Raw genomic sequence first — 18,789 nt, forward strand, 5'->3', positions numbered from 1 at the left:
TGTGTGTGTGTGTGTGTGTGTGTGTTTCTCTCTCTGAATCGCTCTCCCATCCACCCCCGGGCATGCTCTCTCTGTTTCTGTTCCCCCCCCACCCCCAACCTTCTCACCCCCCTACTCCACACTGTGCTGCTGGGTTCTCATACGGCCCCTAGCTTTGCACATTGGCAAGCAAGACATTTCTGGGATAACTGGATTGGATCTGTGGGGAGGATGTCAAACATTAAATGCAGGGTCGTCTTGCCCTTCCCACCCTCCGAACCTTGCCCCTCCCCCCCCCTCCAGGGGTGGGAGCTCTCTCCATTTCAGCCAGTGGTTACTGTTTCTTGGCAGTGAAGTTCAGGCATTTCGAGTTTTGCTGTTGCAGGTGTTGTAATGCTTCCCGAACAGCTGTATTAATAATTGTACAGCGACAGTAATTAAAACTAAATAAACATCTGCCTGTGCCATTAATTGTCTGATTTACTCAAACGTGCTTATGTTGGGGAAGGGATTTGTGAAATTGAAATGGAACGATGTGGAATTGTAGAAGGGATTGGGGGAGGGAAAATTGGATTCTAACAAGGGGCCAAGTGGGTGAGGTAGATCTGGATGCTGGCATTTAGATTTGCTCCTGTATCGTCTCTCACTCCAGTTTGGTGCAGTACTGACCACCTGCTACTCAGACTGTCCCTTCCTCTGGCTGTGAATGGCAGCTGGCCAAATCAGTTGGTCAGTCCCTGTGTTGTCACCTTTGGTTCTTTGGGGTGGGGAAGCGGGAGTGACTGCCCTTGACGCCAGTGTAAGTTTTGACTGGGGTCAGGGAGCCCAGAACTAGAGGGCATAGGTTTAGGGTGAGAGGGGAAAGATATAAAAGAGACCTAAGGGGCAATATTTTCACGCAGAGGGTAGTACAAGTATGGAATGAGCTGCCAGAGGATGTGGTGGAGGCTGGTACAATTGCAACATTTAAAAGGCAAGTGGATGGCTATACAAATAGGAAGGGTTTGGGGGAATACGGGCCAAGTGCTGGCAGGTGGGACTAGATTAGGTTGGGATATCTGGTCGGCGTGGACGGGTTGGACCAAAGGGTCTGTTTCCATGCTGTACATCTCTGACTCTTATGATAGAGTGTGGCATCGAGGAGCTCTGCACCTGCAAAGAGGAAAATGGTTGTGGTCGTCGGAGATCACAAAATATTGTGTTGAGTTCTGGTCGTCACATTGCAGGAAGGATGTGGAGGCTTTGGTACAGAAGAGGTTTACACAGATGCCTGGATTAGAGGGCAAGAGTTATAAGGAGAGGCTAGAAAAACACGGATTGTTTTCTCTGGAGTGGCGGAGGCTGAGGGGAGACTTAATAGAAGTCTATTAAACGATGAGATGCACAGATAGGGTGGACAATTAGTCACTTTCCCACAGTTGAAATGTCTACTAAGGGGAAAGATTCAAAGGAGATGTGAGGGGCAAGCTTTTTACTCCGTGGTAGGAGTCTGGAAAGCGCTGCCAGGGGTGATGGTGGAGGCAGATATGATAGGAGTGCTTAAGGGGCTTTTAGATAAGCACATGAATAAGCAAGGAATGGAGGGATATGGATCAAGAGCAGAGAAAAGGGATCCGTTTAATCAGACATTGTGTTCAGCACAGCATCACAGGCGGAGCGGCCCATTCCTGTGCTGTTCTATATTCTGTCAGTCATCTCAGCTCCAGGACGTCTCTGCAGGAGTTCCTCAGGTTAGTATTCTAGACCCAACCATCTTCAGCTGCTTCATCAATGACCTTCCCTCCACCATCAGGTCAGAAGTGGGCAGGTTCAGCACCATTCACGACTCCTCAGATACTTAAGGAGTCGGTGTCCAAATGTGTACTTTAAGTACAAGTGACAATAAATCAATCAATCCTTGAACAGCCCCTTCCAAACCTGAAACCTCAACTATCTAGAAGGACAAGAGCAGCAGATACATGGGAACACCATCCCCTACAAGTTCCCCTCCTAGCCACTCACCATCCTGTCTTGGAAATTATAGTGCCATTCCTTCATTGTCACTGGGTCAAGACCTGGAATTCCCTCTCTAACAGCATTGTGCATCTACCTATAGCACAGGGACTGCAATGGTTCAACTCAGCAGCACCTTCACCTTCTCTAAGTTTAGCAGCAAATGCTGGTTTTGCTGGGAACACTCCTATTTTAATTAATACATTGAAAGAAAAGGCACTGTAACAGTGACTATCACTTGACTACTGGACCCCACTACAGAATCCCTAGGGTATGGGACAGGCCCTTCGGCCCAACAAGTCCACACTGACCCTCTGAAGAATAACCCACCCAGACCCATTCCCTATCCTACATTTACCCCTGACTGATGCACATAACCTACACATTCCAAAACACTATGGGCAATTTAGCATAGCCAATTCATTCAACCTGCACATCTTTGGACTGTGGGTGAAAACCGGAACACCGAGAGGAAACTCACATAGGCAATCACTGGAGGCTGGAATTGAACCCAGGTCCCTGGCACTGTGAGGCAGCACAGCTAAGTTCAATACTTTCCCTGCTCAATTTCTGTCAGTGACGAGAGTTGGCGGATGCTGTTCCCTCTGGAGGATAAGAGGCCATCGGAGGATGTGGGAGAAAGGGTTTAAAAACATGAAATGATCAGAGCGCACTCAGCGATTACTGCAAGCTGCGTCTACTGTGTGCAGTAGAAACAGGTGGGATCTTCGGAGCCTGAGAGAATGATAACTGATGGTTTTACTGGTCCTCCAATAAATTAACTGAAGCAGCAGGAGATGTAGAATTAATACAGAACAAGATTTAGCACAAGGCTTTAATGAGATGTTAGCTCAGAGAAAGCAGTAAACAATTAGATTCAGTTGTGGTAGATTTTGAGGCAGCTTCTTTGTTTTGATGTTCTGGATTCCTGGAGGAAGCTATCATCTTCCCATCAGTGACTAAAACTTGCTCACTGTCTCGTCTACAGCAAACATTTCATTCTTAAATAAAACAACAAACGGCAGACACTGGAAGTCTGCCGTGAAAAGCAGAGAATGCTGGAGAAACTCAGCAGGTCTGGCAGTATCTGTGGAAAGAGACACAAAGTTAACATCGAGCCCTTTCTAACCAAGTGTTACTGGACCCCAAATATTAACTGTTTTTCTCTCCACAAATGCTGCCAGACCAGCTGAGTTTCTCCAGCACTTCGTTTTTATTTCATTCATATATTTTGTCTCTGTCTATGGAAGTGCAGTTCTGTAAATCTCTTCAAGGTTGTGAGGAGGGTTTGTGCTCTAGGGAGAGGCTGAATAAGCTGGGGCTGTTTCCCTGGAGTATCCGAGACTGAGAGGTGACCTTATAGAGGTTTATAAAATCACGAGGGGTGTGGAGAAGATAAATAGAAAAGGTCTTTTCCCTGACATTGGGCAGTCCAGAACTAGTTTAAGGTGAGACGGGAAAGATTTAAAAGAGACCAAAAGGGCAAACTTTTCACACAGAGGGTGGTGCGTGTATGGAATGAGCTGCCAGAGGAAGTGGTGGAGGCTGGTACAATTACAACATTTAGAAGGCATCTGGATGGTACATGAATAGGAAGGGTTTGGAGGGATATGGGCCAAGTACTGGCAAATGGGACAAGATTAATTTAGGATATCTGATCGGCATGGACAAGTTGGACTGAAGGGTCTGTTTCTGTGCTGCACATCTCTATGACTAAGTGCTGGAAAGTTTGACGACTGTTGATTGAGTTTTTTGTCTGTGCAGACTGAATAAGCTAAAAGCTCTCTTCAGTCCTGTATGATTCCCTATTCTTCCCACTCCCCAGTCCACACCAAATGAGCATGACCTTGAGAGGCAGTGGGACATCTAGATAGCATAGGTTTAAGGTGAGAGGGGAAAGATTTAAAAGGAACCTAAGAGGCAACGTTTTCACATAAAGGGTGGTGTGTGTATGGAACGAGCTGCCAGAGAAAGTGGTGGAGGTTGGTACAATTACAACATTTAAAAGGCATCTGGATGGGTGTATGAATAGGAAGGGTTTAGAGGGATATGAGCCAAATGGGACCAGATTAATTCAGGATATCTGGTCAGCATGGAAGAGTTGGACCGAAGGTTGTGTTTCCACGCTATGACTATGACTATCTCCCCTTTCCTCCAGTTCTGTCTTTCTCAGGCTATGGAATGCAAAACTTGCCTGGTCTTTACAGCTCAGTGATCCTAGTTTGTAAGTTCACTCGCTGAGCTGACAGGTTTGTTTTCAGACGTTTCGTCACCATGCTAGGTGACATCATCAGTGAGTCTCTGATGAAGCGCTGGCGTTCTGTACTGCTTTCTATTTGTGTGTCTTGGTCTGTTAAGGTGGGTGATACCATTTCCATTTCTTTTTCTCAGAAGTTAGTAACCTTCAAGGAACTATTCACCTACGCCTCATGGTCCCTTTCTCGCCAAAACTCCCCTTCTATTAACCGTGTAAGTCCTGCCTTGGTTTGTCTTACCAAAATGCAACACCTCAAATTTATGGAACTGAAACTCCATCTGAACAAGATCCCATTGTACTCTGGGGCTAATCTTCTTCACTGTCCACTCCACCATCTATTTTATTGTCATCTGCAAACTTACTAGCCATACTTCCAATATTCACATCCAAATATTTTCTATAAATTACAAAAAGCTGAGGACCCAGGGTATAGTCTCAGCACCCAGGGCTGCCAATTGTGGACTGAGATGAGAGAAAAATATTCTGTGGGTTCAGGGTCTTTGGAACACCTTGCCACACAGCGCTGTGGGGGCACAGCTCTTGTGTATATTTAAGGTTGAGACAGAGAGATTCTTGATCAGCAAGGGTTATGTCGTAAAGTGGAGATGAGGAATGTTGCCTGAAGAAGGGCTTTTGCCCGAAACGTCGATTTTCCTGCTCCTTGGATGCTGCCTGACCTGCTGTGCTTTTCCAGCACCACTCTAATCCAAACTCGGGTTTCCAGCATCTGCAGTCCTTGTTTTTACCTTGAGGAATGGTGCAGCAGGCTCTAGGGACCCAGTAGTCTACTCTAGTTCCTATTTCTAAAGGGAGGGTGGAGCAGGTTTGAAGGGCTGAATAGCCTACTTCAGTTCCTGTTTTCAATGTTTCTACCTCATTGGTCTTTCCCCACACTATCCACATATCCCTTGATGGCTTTCACAATCTTCCTGCAATTCCCCTGTTGGGATTTTGTTTGCTTAAACCCTTCTACTTCACACTCTCTTCTCCTGATAATCTTCAGCTCTGTGACCAGTCTGTTACACCTCTAACATACTTTAAAACAGATTCAGAAAATCCCAAAGGCCAATGTATAAACTTATATCAAGGCGATACTTTATAAGACTAGAAAGTCAGGCAAAGTCTTGATGACACCAGCCCCATCTGTAAGCTTTGCTGAAAGCAAGCCCTCTGTATACAAGACCTTCCAAATCCATCTCAGACCATCCAGCCCCACGCTGTTGTACATTCCCCGAGTACAGAAAACATCCTCACTTCAAAATAATCATCAGACTCTGCTCAGATTGGCTCTAGATTAATTTGCACACAGGATTAAAAAATGGTTGGGGATTCTCATCGTGCAGTGGTTGAGTAGCTCTGAACCAGGAGGCCTATGGTTAGACCCCTGGGAGAACACAGCAGACTTGCTGTTAGTCAACCTTGGATTCCAGCAGCTGCAGTTTTATTTTGTCTCTAAGTTCAGATCCCATCTGCTCCAGAGGTGTGTAATAGCTTCTCCGAACAGGTAGATTAGAAAGTATCTTGGTTAAATCACCATGGCCTAAGCGGACCATAGTCCTGCTCTCTTGTTACAGTGAGATGGCTGGTGGTGAGTTTAACTTGAGGGTTCCCATGCCTCAGCTGAGGGATGAGGTTGAGAAGACAGGACCTACATGGTAACCTCTGCAGGTGCAGGAATTGAACCTGCATTGTTGACATCACTGCATCCACCTAACTGAGCTGAGCTCAAATTCTATCGAGGGGGAAAGACTGCTTTTCTATCCTGCTTTTCATAACACCACTTGCATCCCAAACAGAAGCACTTGAAACAGGGGAATTTCTTAATGAAGGAGACACCCAATTTCCAGTCAGCAAGCTCTCACAAACAGCAATGTGATAAATGACAAGGTAATCTGCCACTTTAGGCACTAAGAGATCAATATGGCCCAGGCACTCAAAAGAAAATTGTTGTTTCTTGAAATGCTAGCCTTTACAATCACCTGAAAAAAGGAGACTTGGTTTAACATCTCAGCAAATAATGGTGATTCTGACAATGCAGTGCTCCCTCAATGCAGTACAAAGTGTGTCAGACAGATTATGTGGGCATTTCAGAGATGTCACACTACTAATTGAGCCACAAGTGATTGGGACTTGTGTGATCAATTGATTCACCAGTTCACATTTACCTCAACAGCCTACAAAGATCAGCAATTTACAGAAATTTTCACCTCAGGATTTGACTAATTTTACAGGAAGTGCCATTGGACAGACTGAAAAATGGCTGTCTTTTCATTTGAGTGGAATTATAATCAGTTTCATTGAGAGAGAAACAGGCAACAGGCAGAAATTTTTTCTCTGGTCACTGAGTCAGTAAATAGGAGATTAAAATGTTCAATTGTAGGTGATTCATTCTTTTTAAAAGGATTGTTAGAAACACAGATGGAAGCACAATCAATGATAGCTTTTCAAAAGTATAGAGGAAAAACATTTCTTTAAGTATTTTAATGGGGAATGGCATGAAATTATTACTCTGAACTAGCACAAGTGTAACAGGTTCCAAACACTAATTAGATCCTGATGCCCATATCCACCATTGCACAATTTTACATATGCTTTGTGTTGCACAAGTACGGAGTGAGCTCCCATGGTACAGTGGGTCATGTGTGCACATCTGAACCAGTTCTAGTTTCAAGTCACAGTCTAGGACTTGGTCAAGGAAGCGGTGTTCATATCATGGTTAAACAGGTCGACCATCAACTTGTAAATCCTTCCTATACACATCAGGGGAAGGAACAGAAGAGATTCGTGCTCAGGTGTGCGATAGAAGGAAAACTTAACCTTCCATCATTATCCATATCTCCACTGTACAATATTCACTTAAACCCACAACACTGTAGCAACTGCTGTCAAGGACGAAAGACCCCATGCCTGTAACATACAGAACCAACACTATTTACAGAATTCCATGCACTGACTGCCAGAAACACTCAGCAGGTAGACAAGGAATACACGAACATCACCTGGCAGTAAAACAACACGACTAATTCTCTCTCATCTCCATACACTGGGACAAGGAGGACTATTGATTTGACATGGATAACGTAACCATCGTGGGTCAAGCTAACCAAAGACACGCACTGGAATTTCTCGAGGCCTGCTTCTCAACCTGACACACTATCAACAGACACGTAGAAATGGATCCTATATACAAGGCACCGCGGAGCATGACCCGAAACGACACAACCCACCATAACAGACCGGGTCAGATAAATCATCAGCAGAGGAGTAAAGCAACGCTTCATCAGAAGGAGCACTGATGATGTTACCTCGCAGGGTGACGAAACATCTGGACACAAACCAACACGCTCCGGGAGCAAACTAACAATTGCATGTGCTTAAATACATTTTTGTTGCCACAGCAGTTAGAACCGAGGAAACATGATTTTGTCCTGACACATGTTTGAAGTTTGGATGAGTGCAGGTAAATAATATCATTCAATTAATGGACTGGCCCTGGGTAGAGTTGCAGAAGCCCCCTCAGGATCCAGGTACATAATTCTTTTGAATTTGCATCACATGCAGACAAGGTAGTTAAGAAGCTAAAAAAGGTCATTGTTCAGACATTTTGAGTATAGGAGTTGGGACGTCATGTTGAAGTTGTACAGGATGTTGCTGAGGCCTCTTCTGGAGTACTGAGTGCAGTTCTAGTCGAGCACAGCAGGTCAGGCAGCATCGAAGGAGCAGGAGAATCGACGTTTATTAAACTGGAGGGAGTTCAGGACGTTGCGGGGTATGGAGAATTTGAGATATAAAAATAGACTGGAAAGGCTGGGGGGGGGGGGGAAACCTTTTTTCACTAGAGGTTGAGAGGTTACCCTTACTGAGGTTTATAAAATCACGAGGGGTCTGCAGATAAGATGAACGGTGAGGGTCTTTTCCTTAGGGTGGGGTAGTACAGAACTGGAGGGCACATTAAAGTGAGAGGAGAAAGATTTTAAAAAGAGGCTACCTTTTTACACAGAGTGTGGTTCTTGTGCAGAATGAACTTCCAGAGGAAGTGGTAGATGTGGGTACACTTACAACATTTAAAAGACATTTGGATACATTCATGAGTAAGATACATTTGGAGGGATATGGGCCAAGTGCAGGCAGGTGGGACTAGTTTAGTTTGGGAGCATGGACGGCATGTGGACTGAAGGGTATGTTTCCGTGCTGTATGATCCTACAACACTGGGTGTAGAAAGACTCCAAGAAGCCCAGTCAGGCCCAGGAAGTTAAAACCTCATTCACTGCCTCCACAAAACCGCCGGGATGCAGAGTGCACAGACTACTATTTGAAAAGACTAACCGAACTGGTAAATGTATCTCCTTGGAAGGGGAGGGGGCCAAGAGGTACAGACCAGCAGTCACCTCCAAAATCAAACAGATTCTACGTGAGAGAGAAAAAGAGAGTTAAGGTTTTGAGTCCGATATTACTCCAGAACACAAAACTTTAACTCGGTCGCTCTGCCTGCAAATGCTCCCAGAGCTGCTGAGTTTCTCCATCACTTGGCTTGTATTTTAGATTGACACTGTACTTTGTTTTTATCTGACCACCAATCTCCCCCCAGTTCCCTTCAAAGTCTCTCAGTATTCCACCTTGTCAATAGCTTGCTGTTATCAGGTCAAAATCCTGGAAACCAAACTCCTTCCTAACTGAACTATGGAAATGCCTTCACTACACATACTACTATGATTCCCAAAATAGCCCGAGATATATCTTCAAGGATGATAAATGCTGGGATTCTGAAGAACGGCCATTCGACCCAAAATGTTGCCTCTGATTTCTCTCCACAGATGCTCCCGGATTTGCTGAGCTTTTCCAGCAATTTCTGTTTTTGTTTATAATGAACGTATGCCTTGCCAGTGATACTTACACCCCTAAAAGTGCATCCCATGCTAAAACATACAGCGTCAATCATTAAAGATATTCAGAGACAAATTTGTTCAGAGTGCTGGCTCAGTAATACCAATTGTCCACTTCCCAGACCTCAAACTCAGCATTAACATATTTCACCTGCTGACTGACCAGCATTGCAGAAATAAAACTCAATTTGCACGCTGTGGAATTTTCAATGTATAAAATCGAGCTGACAGCAGAATCTGCTGCAATTCATCTGCAACAGTAATTTCACAGTTATACTACCAGGGCTGGATTGTAATTTGGAAAAGGATATACTCTTCTCAATGCACGAGTGAGGAAAATTAGGAATTAAGATTGCTCAGCAGCAGATTCCCCACTGAGAAAATTAAATGTAATGTGTGCCACAGGAAGCAGGGGAATGGAACAGGTAGGGTCACATAAACATATTAGGTGTAGTAATCAACTCATCGTTCAGTATGATTGTGGAACATTGATTGCACAGCCCGAGCTGCACTCATGAAACCAGAAATAGACCAACACTTACAACAAGCACAGGATCTATCAGTAACAGAATACAACAACACATGGGAGTACCATTGGTAGAGATTGGGTGGGGTGCGGGGGGGGGGGACAGAGAACGAGAGCGACAGAGTGCTGCTCAGGAATGGCTGTCCTGAGGAAGCACATGCCACAGCCATGTATTTGGGATCACCTGAATGTGACTGCAACTATGGTTTCTCTACTGGCCTCTGTTCCACCGCAGCACCCTCCCAAGTAATTGCAAGTGATGGTGTGGGGTTGGAGCCAGGGGAACGAGAAAGGAAGAGGAAGAATGAAGAGAAGAACACCCAGACCAGGCCCTACTGATTATTCATAGAATCTCTACAGTGCAGAAGCAGGCTATTCAGTCCATCGAGTCCACACTGGCCCTCTGAAGAGCACCCACCCAGACCCACCCCCTATCTTATAACCCTGCGTGAACATCCCTGGACACTATGAGCAATTTAGCATGGACAATCCATCAAACTGCACATCTTTGGACTGTGGGAGGAAACTCACGCAGACACGAGGAGAATGTGCAAACTCTAGACAGTCAGTCAGTCATCAGAGGCTGGAATTAAACCCAGGTCCCTGGTGCTGAGAGGCAGCAGTGCTAACCACCGAGTCACAATACAATCCCCACAAAATGTGGACTTCAGCTAACAGTGAATGCCCACCTCAAACTGCCCAAGAACCTGCCGACAGCCGGGAAAGGGAATTTCAGATCGTACAGGGGATGGGAATCCTTTTGAAAGTTTTTTTAGTTGTCCCAATGGGCAGCAAATCCAAAATGAGGGGAACAGACATTGGAATAACAAAAGCCTTTTTATTCAACAAATCGCAGACAGGGGTGGGGGCGGGGGGGAAGAAAATTTAATGCCCCTGTGTTCCATACTACATTTTGTGCATTATACATGTGTAATGTAACAAGTCCTCATAGGCGTGAAGGGTATTTAAAATTCATTCTGATTTGTTGGTATTGTCCAGATATTTCCTAAGATTAATCAGATATTATTACAAGTAATAATTTTATAAACCTGCTTGCAGATGCAAAAGATCCAACAGCAGCATCTATTTTTGCATCACTGAAGCAAGCTCAGTTGTCTTTCCCCCATAATTAGCAATAAAATTAACGAGTCACGGCGTTCCCATAGAAATCGCTCACCCAGCCCGGGCGGCGAGAGTGCGGCTAGTGTTTTCTTCATAGAAGAATCTAACCGACAGAGGCCATGATGACGTCGACGGGAACCTCGTCCTTGCTGCGCGCGGTCACTTGCATCGTCACTCCATCCATCAGGGCGAGCCGGGCCCGTACGAGGAGGTCATGACCTCCACGGAAAACACCTGAAACGGGAGAAGGAAACGTCATTCCCAGGGATCAAGCAAGGTCATTTGGCCATGCTCAATGTTGTTTTGGGGGGGATGTTGAGGTCTTACAGAAGGATCAGGCCGAGAACCTGCCGTTCTATGGTATTTATACACACACAGTCAATTTCCTCCATTAGACTTCATCTCACCCATCGACATACCTTTTAATTCTTAAGTCAGAAACCTCACGACACCAGGTTCTAATCCAACAGATTTATTTAAAATCATGGGCCTTCAGAGCACTCCTCCTTCGCCAGGTGAAGTGGAGAGAGGTGCTCATGCACAGAATTTCATTATTTTTCATTCCTTCTCACCTCAACTTAAACTTCAAATCTGCAAACCTCCCCACCATACCACTCCCCTCCCACCCCACTCCAGATAACCTTTCATTCCATTGGTTTACAATAATCAAGAGGGGCATGGATAGGATAAATAGGCAAAGTCTTTTCCCTGGGGTGGTGGAGTCCAAAACTAGAGGGCATAGGTTTAGGGTGAGAAGGGAAAGATATAAAAGAGACCTAAGGGGCAACTTTTTCACACAGAGGGTGGTGCATGTATGGAATGAGCTGCCAGGGGAAGTCATACAGTCATAGCGATGTACAGCACAGAAACAGACCCTTCGGTCCAACTCATCCATGCCAACTAGATATCCCAACCCAATCTAGTCCCACTTGCCAGCACTTGGCCCATATCCCTCCAAACCCTTCCTCTGGTGAAGGATGGTACAATAACAGCATTTAAAAGGCTTCTGGATGGGTACATGAATAGGAAGGGTTTAGAGGGATATGGGCCAAATGCTGGCAAATGCGACTAGATTAATTTGGGATATCTGGTCAGCATGGATGAGTTGGATTGAAGGGTCTGTTTCCGTGCTGTACATCTCTATGACTTGGCTTCCACTGACTTACAGGTTGGAAATTTAAAGACAAGAGTTAAATAGATTTTTGACTGACAGGGGAGTCAAGGATTTGGACTACAGATAGGAAAGTGAAGTTGAGATCATAGATTGAAACATCTCAGTGGCTTACTCCCTCTCCTCTGTTAGTGTCAGTGCTGGAAGTGATTAGTAATAACATTCAGATTATTTTGACACCCAGGACATCCAACAGTAAGTATCTTGCAGACTCTTACCAAGTTTCCTGGAAATATGCAATAGTATAACCTGGCAATCTGGTGAACTACACACTAAGAGGGACAGAGTTCAAATTCCATTCCAGTCGGTCCCTAAACTCAATAACTCTGGCCATAAGGAGTGGCAGCAGAAAGAAATCACCTCTCCTTAAAGGGAACTGGGCATTCCCTCACCACTATTACACCTCAATCAGGCTGACACCTGATTCCAGCTCCTACAATTTGCCTTAATGTACTGTTAGAAGCTTAATGCAGCAAAAAAGGATGTGAGAAATGTCAGACAGGGTGGACAAAACCATCAGTAATGAGGACAGGAATCAAACAGTGTGGACCTAGGGAATCCAGAACCAAGGGTCACACTCGTAAGAATATGGGATAGGCCATTTTTGAGGTCGAAATTTCTTCACCCAGAGAGTGGTGAGCCTGTGGAATTCTCTGTCAACAGTTGAAGCCAAAACACAATGTTTTCAGGGAGAAGTTAGATATAGTTCTTAGGGCTAAAGGGATCAAAGGGAACAAGGAGATAGTGGGAACAGGCGACTGAGTTGAATGCTCAGTCACGAACATACTGAATGGTGGAGCGGGTATCTCAGTGCAGGCTCGAAGGGCTGATTGGTCGATTTCTGATCCTACTTTCTACATTTCAATGTAAATCACCCTCATTCAGTCAAACCTACAGGACCCAACTTATTGGAACATAGGGACTGGCATCATATGAGGCATTACTATGTTAAGTGATGCAGTTATTACAGATAGTGCTTTAAACAACCCCATCCTCTACCACCAAACCTGAGCACATGTGACTCCCACCAGATGGACTCCCAGAAGACCAAAGAGATTTAAAAGGTATCATGTAAGCAAGACGCAAAGCAAAATCCAAACTATAACACTGCAGAAAATGTACAGGGCCCAGTTTAGGCTCTTACGAGTCAAAGTTTAGATTAGTGTGGTGCTGGAAAAGCACAGTAGGTCAGGCAGCATCCAAGGAGCAGGATACTTTGCTTTTCCAGCACCACACTAATCTAATCTCTGGTTTCCAACATCTGCAGTCCTCACTTTTGCCTCTTAGGAGTCAAGACACTAGCGGACATTTGCATTCTTACAAATTTGGGATGGTGCTGGGGACTGTGGAAAGGGTACATCAACACCCAGACGCTGACATCACCAGGGTAAGGATAAAGGTTCCATCCAGCGATGGCAGAGGCTGAGCAGAGAGCAGGGGAGTGACTGTGCGCCATGTACGGCTGTGGGCGTTTACTGAGATAGCCCAGAAATGCCTTGTTTCGGGTGTCTGCGTACCAGGTCAGTGCTTCCAGATTACGCTAGAAGGCATTTCCATAAAAGAACCAACAACAGCTGCCCCCACAACCAAACCCACCCTCGCAATGCTATTCAAGTCAAAGGAAGAGTGCAGGAGCAAAGTAGCTATGTTCACAAGTCGACTTTAATTTCAAAAGGAACAGTCTGAAAATCTGTGTTTAAAAACAAAATCCAGAAATAGAAATTTGTTTTCAGTAAAACGGATGGTGAAGCAGTCAAACCTGGGTCACTTTACAGAAGGTGAGCTACTCACGCTGACCTCTGAGACTGGACGTGGAGCAGGATCAACACTGATCCACCATTCAGTAAGGTCATGCCGGATGTGTTTGTGCCTCAAATTCCCATCTATCCTCTTTACTCCAAGTGCTCCCTGACTAGTTGCTACATAGCTTCCCACTTTAGTGGCCTAGCGCAGCATCCAGATCAGGGCAATGGAGGACAGGCAACTAACGCCAGCAATGCTGGCAAAAACACACGGAGCCACCATTTTCATTTTACAAGTAACCCAAGCAGCATACAACGAGGACGGTATTTTACAACATAAGCAAATTGCCGGCAGACATCAATGTTCAGCCTTGGGAAGGCAAATAAAGAATAACTAAGACTGAACCTCTGACACCCACCAGAAACAGATCTCTGGGATACTGGGGCATCAATATGCTCACAACATCCCAGTCAAAACTGACCATCACTGGGTGGGCGCCTGGAGGTGGGGAAGGGACCAACTTACCTGCTAGATAGAGTGTGTGAGAATTCTTATTCTCTGGCACCTTGTCAGATCTCTCGCATGGCTGCATGCCCAGGAAGTTAATAATATTATTCACGGCCTCTGCAAACAAAAGGACAGCAAGGTTTAGAAGGTGGCTGCTGGCCTGTACTCAGCTACCCACTAATGTTGACAGCCTAATCCAAATGACCGAATCCCAAAAGCAAGTCATGACCCACTCAATGGCACGGCATTTACTGCGGGATACTAAAGATCACAAGCAGTCAACCAAGTATTTCTAGGGATGGGGACACAGCCCAGGACCAGGGTGTGGGAGGCAGGGAGGGGGTTGCCCCGGGATGGAGGGGGGGGGCCAAATTCAGCAGAGGCACAAGTACAGTGTAGCTTTTGCAAAAACTGCAAGTCTCATCCTGCCACTACTACTTGGAACAAGAGGGTTTTGTTACAATTCAGTCACGGTGCTGAACATTACTAATTAACGGTGCTACATACAGGTCAGTGTTACATATGCTAACCACTGGTTACCACTAACCATGAAGTGTTTTCATGCTGGACAGGGCAAAGGTCTCCTCCTTCTCAAATTCAGATCCCACTTCCTCCCAAGCAGCGCTGAAGTTTGGTTTCAGGACTTTCTGGATGTGATCTGCCACTGTGATCTCTACATCTTCCAGCTGGGACAGAAGACAAAATAAAGCAGGCTTTGAGCAGAGGTGTCTGTGGCATCTTGTCTCGGCAATTGCTATTTCACACAAACTCAGTCACATTCAAATTGCTGCAGGATTCTGGATGCCATTGTGAGTACAGTGGCGAGGATATGAGAGTCAAGTGTTGAAAGAAAGAGACAATGCTGCAAAATGACGCAAGAACTTCTCTGGTGCTGCTTCAGATTTGCCAGTATTACTTTGCCAAAGTGTAGCCAAAGCTTTGTTAATCCAGAGAAACAGGGGTCAACATTGCAGGTCAATGAGGTGTCAGCAGAGGAGTAGGAGCACCTCCAAGGAATTTCCTAACCATGCAGTTAGACAAAAGATATCAATGAGGAGAAAAAATCAAATGTTGCCTGCTTAAAAACAAATCTTGTTTTCAGACACCACCTGTCTTCAAATGGCTGGATTATAGCCACTTGTGGCGGAAGCGATACTTTTCAATTTACTGTGCACTCTCCTTACAGCATTTGCATTGGGGAGTCAAGTATACACTAGACTCGAGTTCGAGGTTAAACAGAGGTATAAAACATTCCTGGCACACAGTAAGGCCATTTGGCTTTATTGTGGAGCGCAGTGGAGACCGGGATATTAAATGCCTTCAAGGTAGAGATTGATAAATTCTTGATCTCACAAGGAATTAAGGGCTATGGGGAGAGTGCGGGTAAGTGGAGTTGAAATGCCCATCAGCCATTATCGAATGGTGGAGTGGACTCGATGGGCTGAATGGCCTTACTTCCACTCCTATTTCTTATGGCTCTTTGTGTCTGTACTAACTGAAAATAAGTTACCATGTAATCTCACACTCTAGTTCTTGGTCAATAACTATGCAGTTGCTGTGAAGTGGAGGTGCTGGTGTTGGACTGGGGTGGACAAAGTTAAAACAAAAATCACACAACACCAGTTTATAGTCCAACAGGTTTATTTAGAAGTACAAGCTTTCAGAGCGCTGTTCCTTCATCAGGTAGCTAGTGGAGTAAGATCATAGGACACAGAATTTATAGCAAGAGATTGCACTGATGTGATATATTGAACAAACCTAGGTTGCTGTTAAGTCTTTCATCTTTTAGAATGGGGTTGCAGGTGTCCATTCATTAATATGTAAATCCAAGAACTTCTTTCAAGTCACATTCCTGAGATAACTTAAGGTTTATTTAAAAAAAGGTGACATCTCAGCTTAGACAATACATTAAAGGTGTGAGGTTAGAGTTTGTATGCATTACAATCTTGAGTCAGGCTGGTTCTATTTCCAAAATAGGAATGTAGGTTACAGCATTTTACGCACAGAGCAATTATTTATTTGTTTTTTTTTAAAATGTCACCATTTTAAACAGCAAATCCCAGATTGCCACTACCATTGGAGTCAAAGATTTTTTCAACTTCTTTCTCATCCTTCCACCAATTATTTTAAATCTAAGCTAGCTGGTTATTGACCTGCTGAGGGAAATGGGTCACTTCCATTCAATCTCTCCCAGCCTCACAATTGTATCCACCTCAATTAAATCTCCTCATAATACCATACCCTCATCCTTTTCTGTTCTCAAGGATACATCCTCACCGATGCAATCCTTTGTCATTGTTAAAATGTGCCAGTCCTGGAAACATCCTCGTAAATCTCCTCTATACCCTTTGTCTATGCTCATGACTACGATAACATCCTTCCTGAAATGGGACGATGGGAACTGTGGCCAAGCTATAGTTGTACACAGTTCTGGTCTGACCTCCTTACTCTTGTACCCAATACCATGGTTAGTATGCCTTCTTAACCAGCTTACCACTGACCTGTCTACCTGCTTTCAATGGTCTGTGAGCATGCAGTTCAAGTGGTCTCTGTTCAGATATATTTTCAGCATCCTACCATTTATACTATATTAGTTTATCTTGATTGCCTCTCTCAAAGGCATCACCTCACACTTGTCTGGATTGAATTCAGTTCACCACTTGCTACTATCTGACCAGTCCAGTTTTCTTCATCAATCTCAACCAGTCACCCTGTGTACGAAGGGAGCCCTGAAATGGGGAAAAGGCTATCTTTCCGATGAAAAGGGCATCCCCCATCTGGCCCCACCAGTGAAAACTTCAAAAAAGTTCCACGACTTTTCTGAAAAGTAGGGATGTTACTTATATTGTCTTGGCCATTAAATATCCATCAAGTTATCATCACTAAAACAGATTATCTGGTCAGCTGGATCTTGCTGTGTACAAATTGCCTGTAACAAAATGAGACATCCTGAGATCTTGAAAGGTTCTACATGAAACAAAAGACTTTCCTTCTAACGCTTCACTAAGGTACAGTGCAACGGACTCATCTGGACAAATTGGTTCAGTTCCACTTACCACATATTCATCTTCATAACCCTCTTCATCAGCCTCTCCCGTGTTGGGGTCACAGTCTTTCACGGTGAACTTTAAGGTACAGCTAAACGTACAAGACACTAAAAGCAGAGAAAGGAATGAGCTGCAAGTACAGACAGGACTCGGAAGAAACACATCACACTCATACATTGAGGAAGGGAGGCAAAATGGCAAGAGTTAACTCTGGTGTCTGCTACAACATCCTAACACTGCATGGAATACATGGGCACTGCATATTTAACAGCTTAGATCTTCAAATGTCAACAGGCCTGCCGTGACTTCTTCAGTGCCAATTCTAAGTCTTTCAAGGCAAGATTATCCATAGCCCCCATGTGAGTTCAGAACACATTTCCTTGTTTTTCTGCACATAGCCAAGCTGAACATTGGGAAAGAAAGATTTTTGTTGGGCAAGCATGTCAAGGTGGGGAAATGGAGTTATCAGCTTGATACAATGGAATGATGGAACAGGCTAGATTGCCTAATATGGTTCTCCTGAGGGCTGGGGCATTGGGGTACCAGGTTTGAACCAGCAGCCTCAGCTGGTCTAGTTGTTGAGAATTGGAATACTGACAGCCAAGGTCCTAACTCAGGATTTCTGAGATAAGTGCTCCCTGTAGATAAGAGCAATGACATGCGCGGCCAGGAAAGAAATGCTGTGGACAGTGCCTCCCCGCCACCGTGGTAACACACAGGTCCCACACACAACCAATTTCACAGGTCACAGTAGAACTACTTTCTGTAATTCAACAATGGGCCGGCTCTCCTTTACAGGCTGGAGGATGACAGATATCAGGAAACAGAAGTGTTTCTTTTTTCCTTCAGCGGATGCGAGTGTCATCAGCAAGGCCAACATTTGTTGCCCATCCTAAATACCCTTGAGCTGAGTTTCAGAGGGTAACAAATAAAGTCACCCCCATTGCAGAGATGACATAAAGGTTCTGGTGTTGGAATGGAGTGGTCAAAGTCAGGAGTCACACAACACTAGGTTATAGTCTAACAGGTTAATTTGAAATCACAAGCTTTTGAAGCACTGCTCCTTTGTCAGGCAAGTGTTAGGACTTCACCTGACAACAGAGCAGCACTCCGAAAGCTTGCCATCTCAAATGAAACTGTCGGACGATAACCTGGTGTCATGTGACTTCTGACTTTGTCCACTTTGCAGGAGGTCTTGAAGGCCAGGCTAGTTAAGTACTCTCCTGAAGAAGGGTTACACCTGAAACATTGACTTCTTCACCTCCTGATGTTGTCTGGCTTGCTATGTTCTTCCAGCCTCCCGCTGTCTAGACTATGTTAAGTATGGCAGGTTTCCTTACCCAAAGGAGGACTTAGTGAATGGTCTCAATATTTCTCAGGGCCATTGTAACAGAGAGTAGATGTCAATTCCAGCTTTATGAATCACAATTTGCCAGCAGCTCTGGTGTTGGGTAATCCGGAGTATCAGAGTTGGCCTCCAGATTACTAATCCAATGGCATTATCACAGCACTGCTGTCTCCCCAAAGTACTCTACTGAGGTTCTTAAGCAGTTGAGCTGAG

At 44.8% G+C, this 18,789-nt stretch overlaps 1 protein-coding gene across 2 annotated transcripts in view; it reads right to left on the reverse strand.

Annotated features, from left to right (window-relative positions):
• Nucleotides 1–10,462: 10,462 nt before the first annotated feature.
• The window catches only part of LOC122558821 (coatomer subunit gamma-1), a 70,914-nt gene continuing 62,587 nt past the window's right edge, over nt 10,463–18,789 (reverse strand). For both annotated transcript variants that reach the window (XM_043707622.1, XM_043707621.1), the window contains exons 21-24: nt 17,238–17,335; nt 14,729–14,867; nt 14,200–14,298; nt 10,463–10,994 (exon numbers count right to left, since the gene is read on the reverse strand). In XM_043707622.1, coding sequence (XP_043563557.1) covers nt 10,864–10,994; nt 14,200–14,298; nt 14,729–14,867; nt 17,238–17,335 — 467 coding nt within the window. In that variant the 3' untranslated portion in view covers nt 10,463–10,863. The remainder of the gene's footprint in view (nt 10,995–14,199; nt 14,299–14,728; nt 14,868–17,237; nt 17,336–18,789) is intronic.

Source organism: Chiloscyllium plagiosum, chromosome 18 (assembly GCF_004010195.1).
Source record: "Chiloscyllium plagiosum isolate BGI_BamShark_2017 chromosome 18, ASM401019v2, whole genome shotgun sequence".
Taxonomy (NCBI): Eukaryota; Metazoa; Chordata; class Chondrichthyes; order Orectolobiformes; family Hemiscylliidae; genus Chiloscyllium; species Chiloscyllium plagiosum.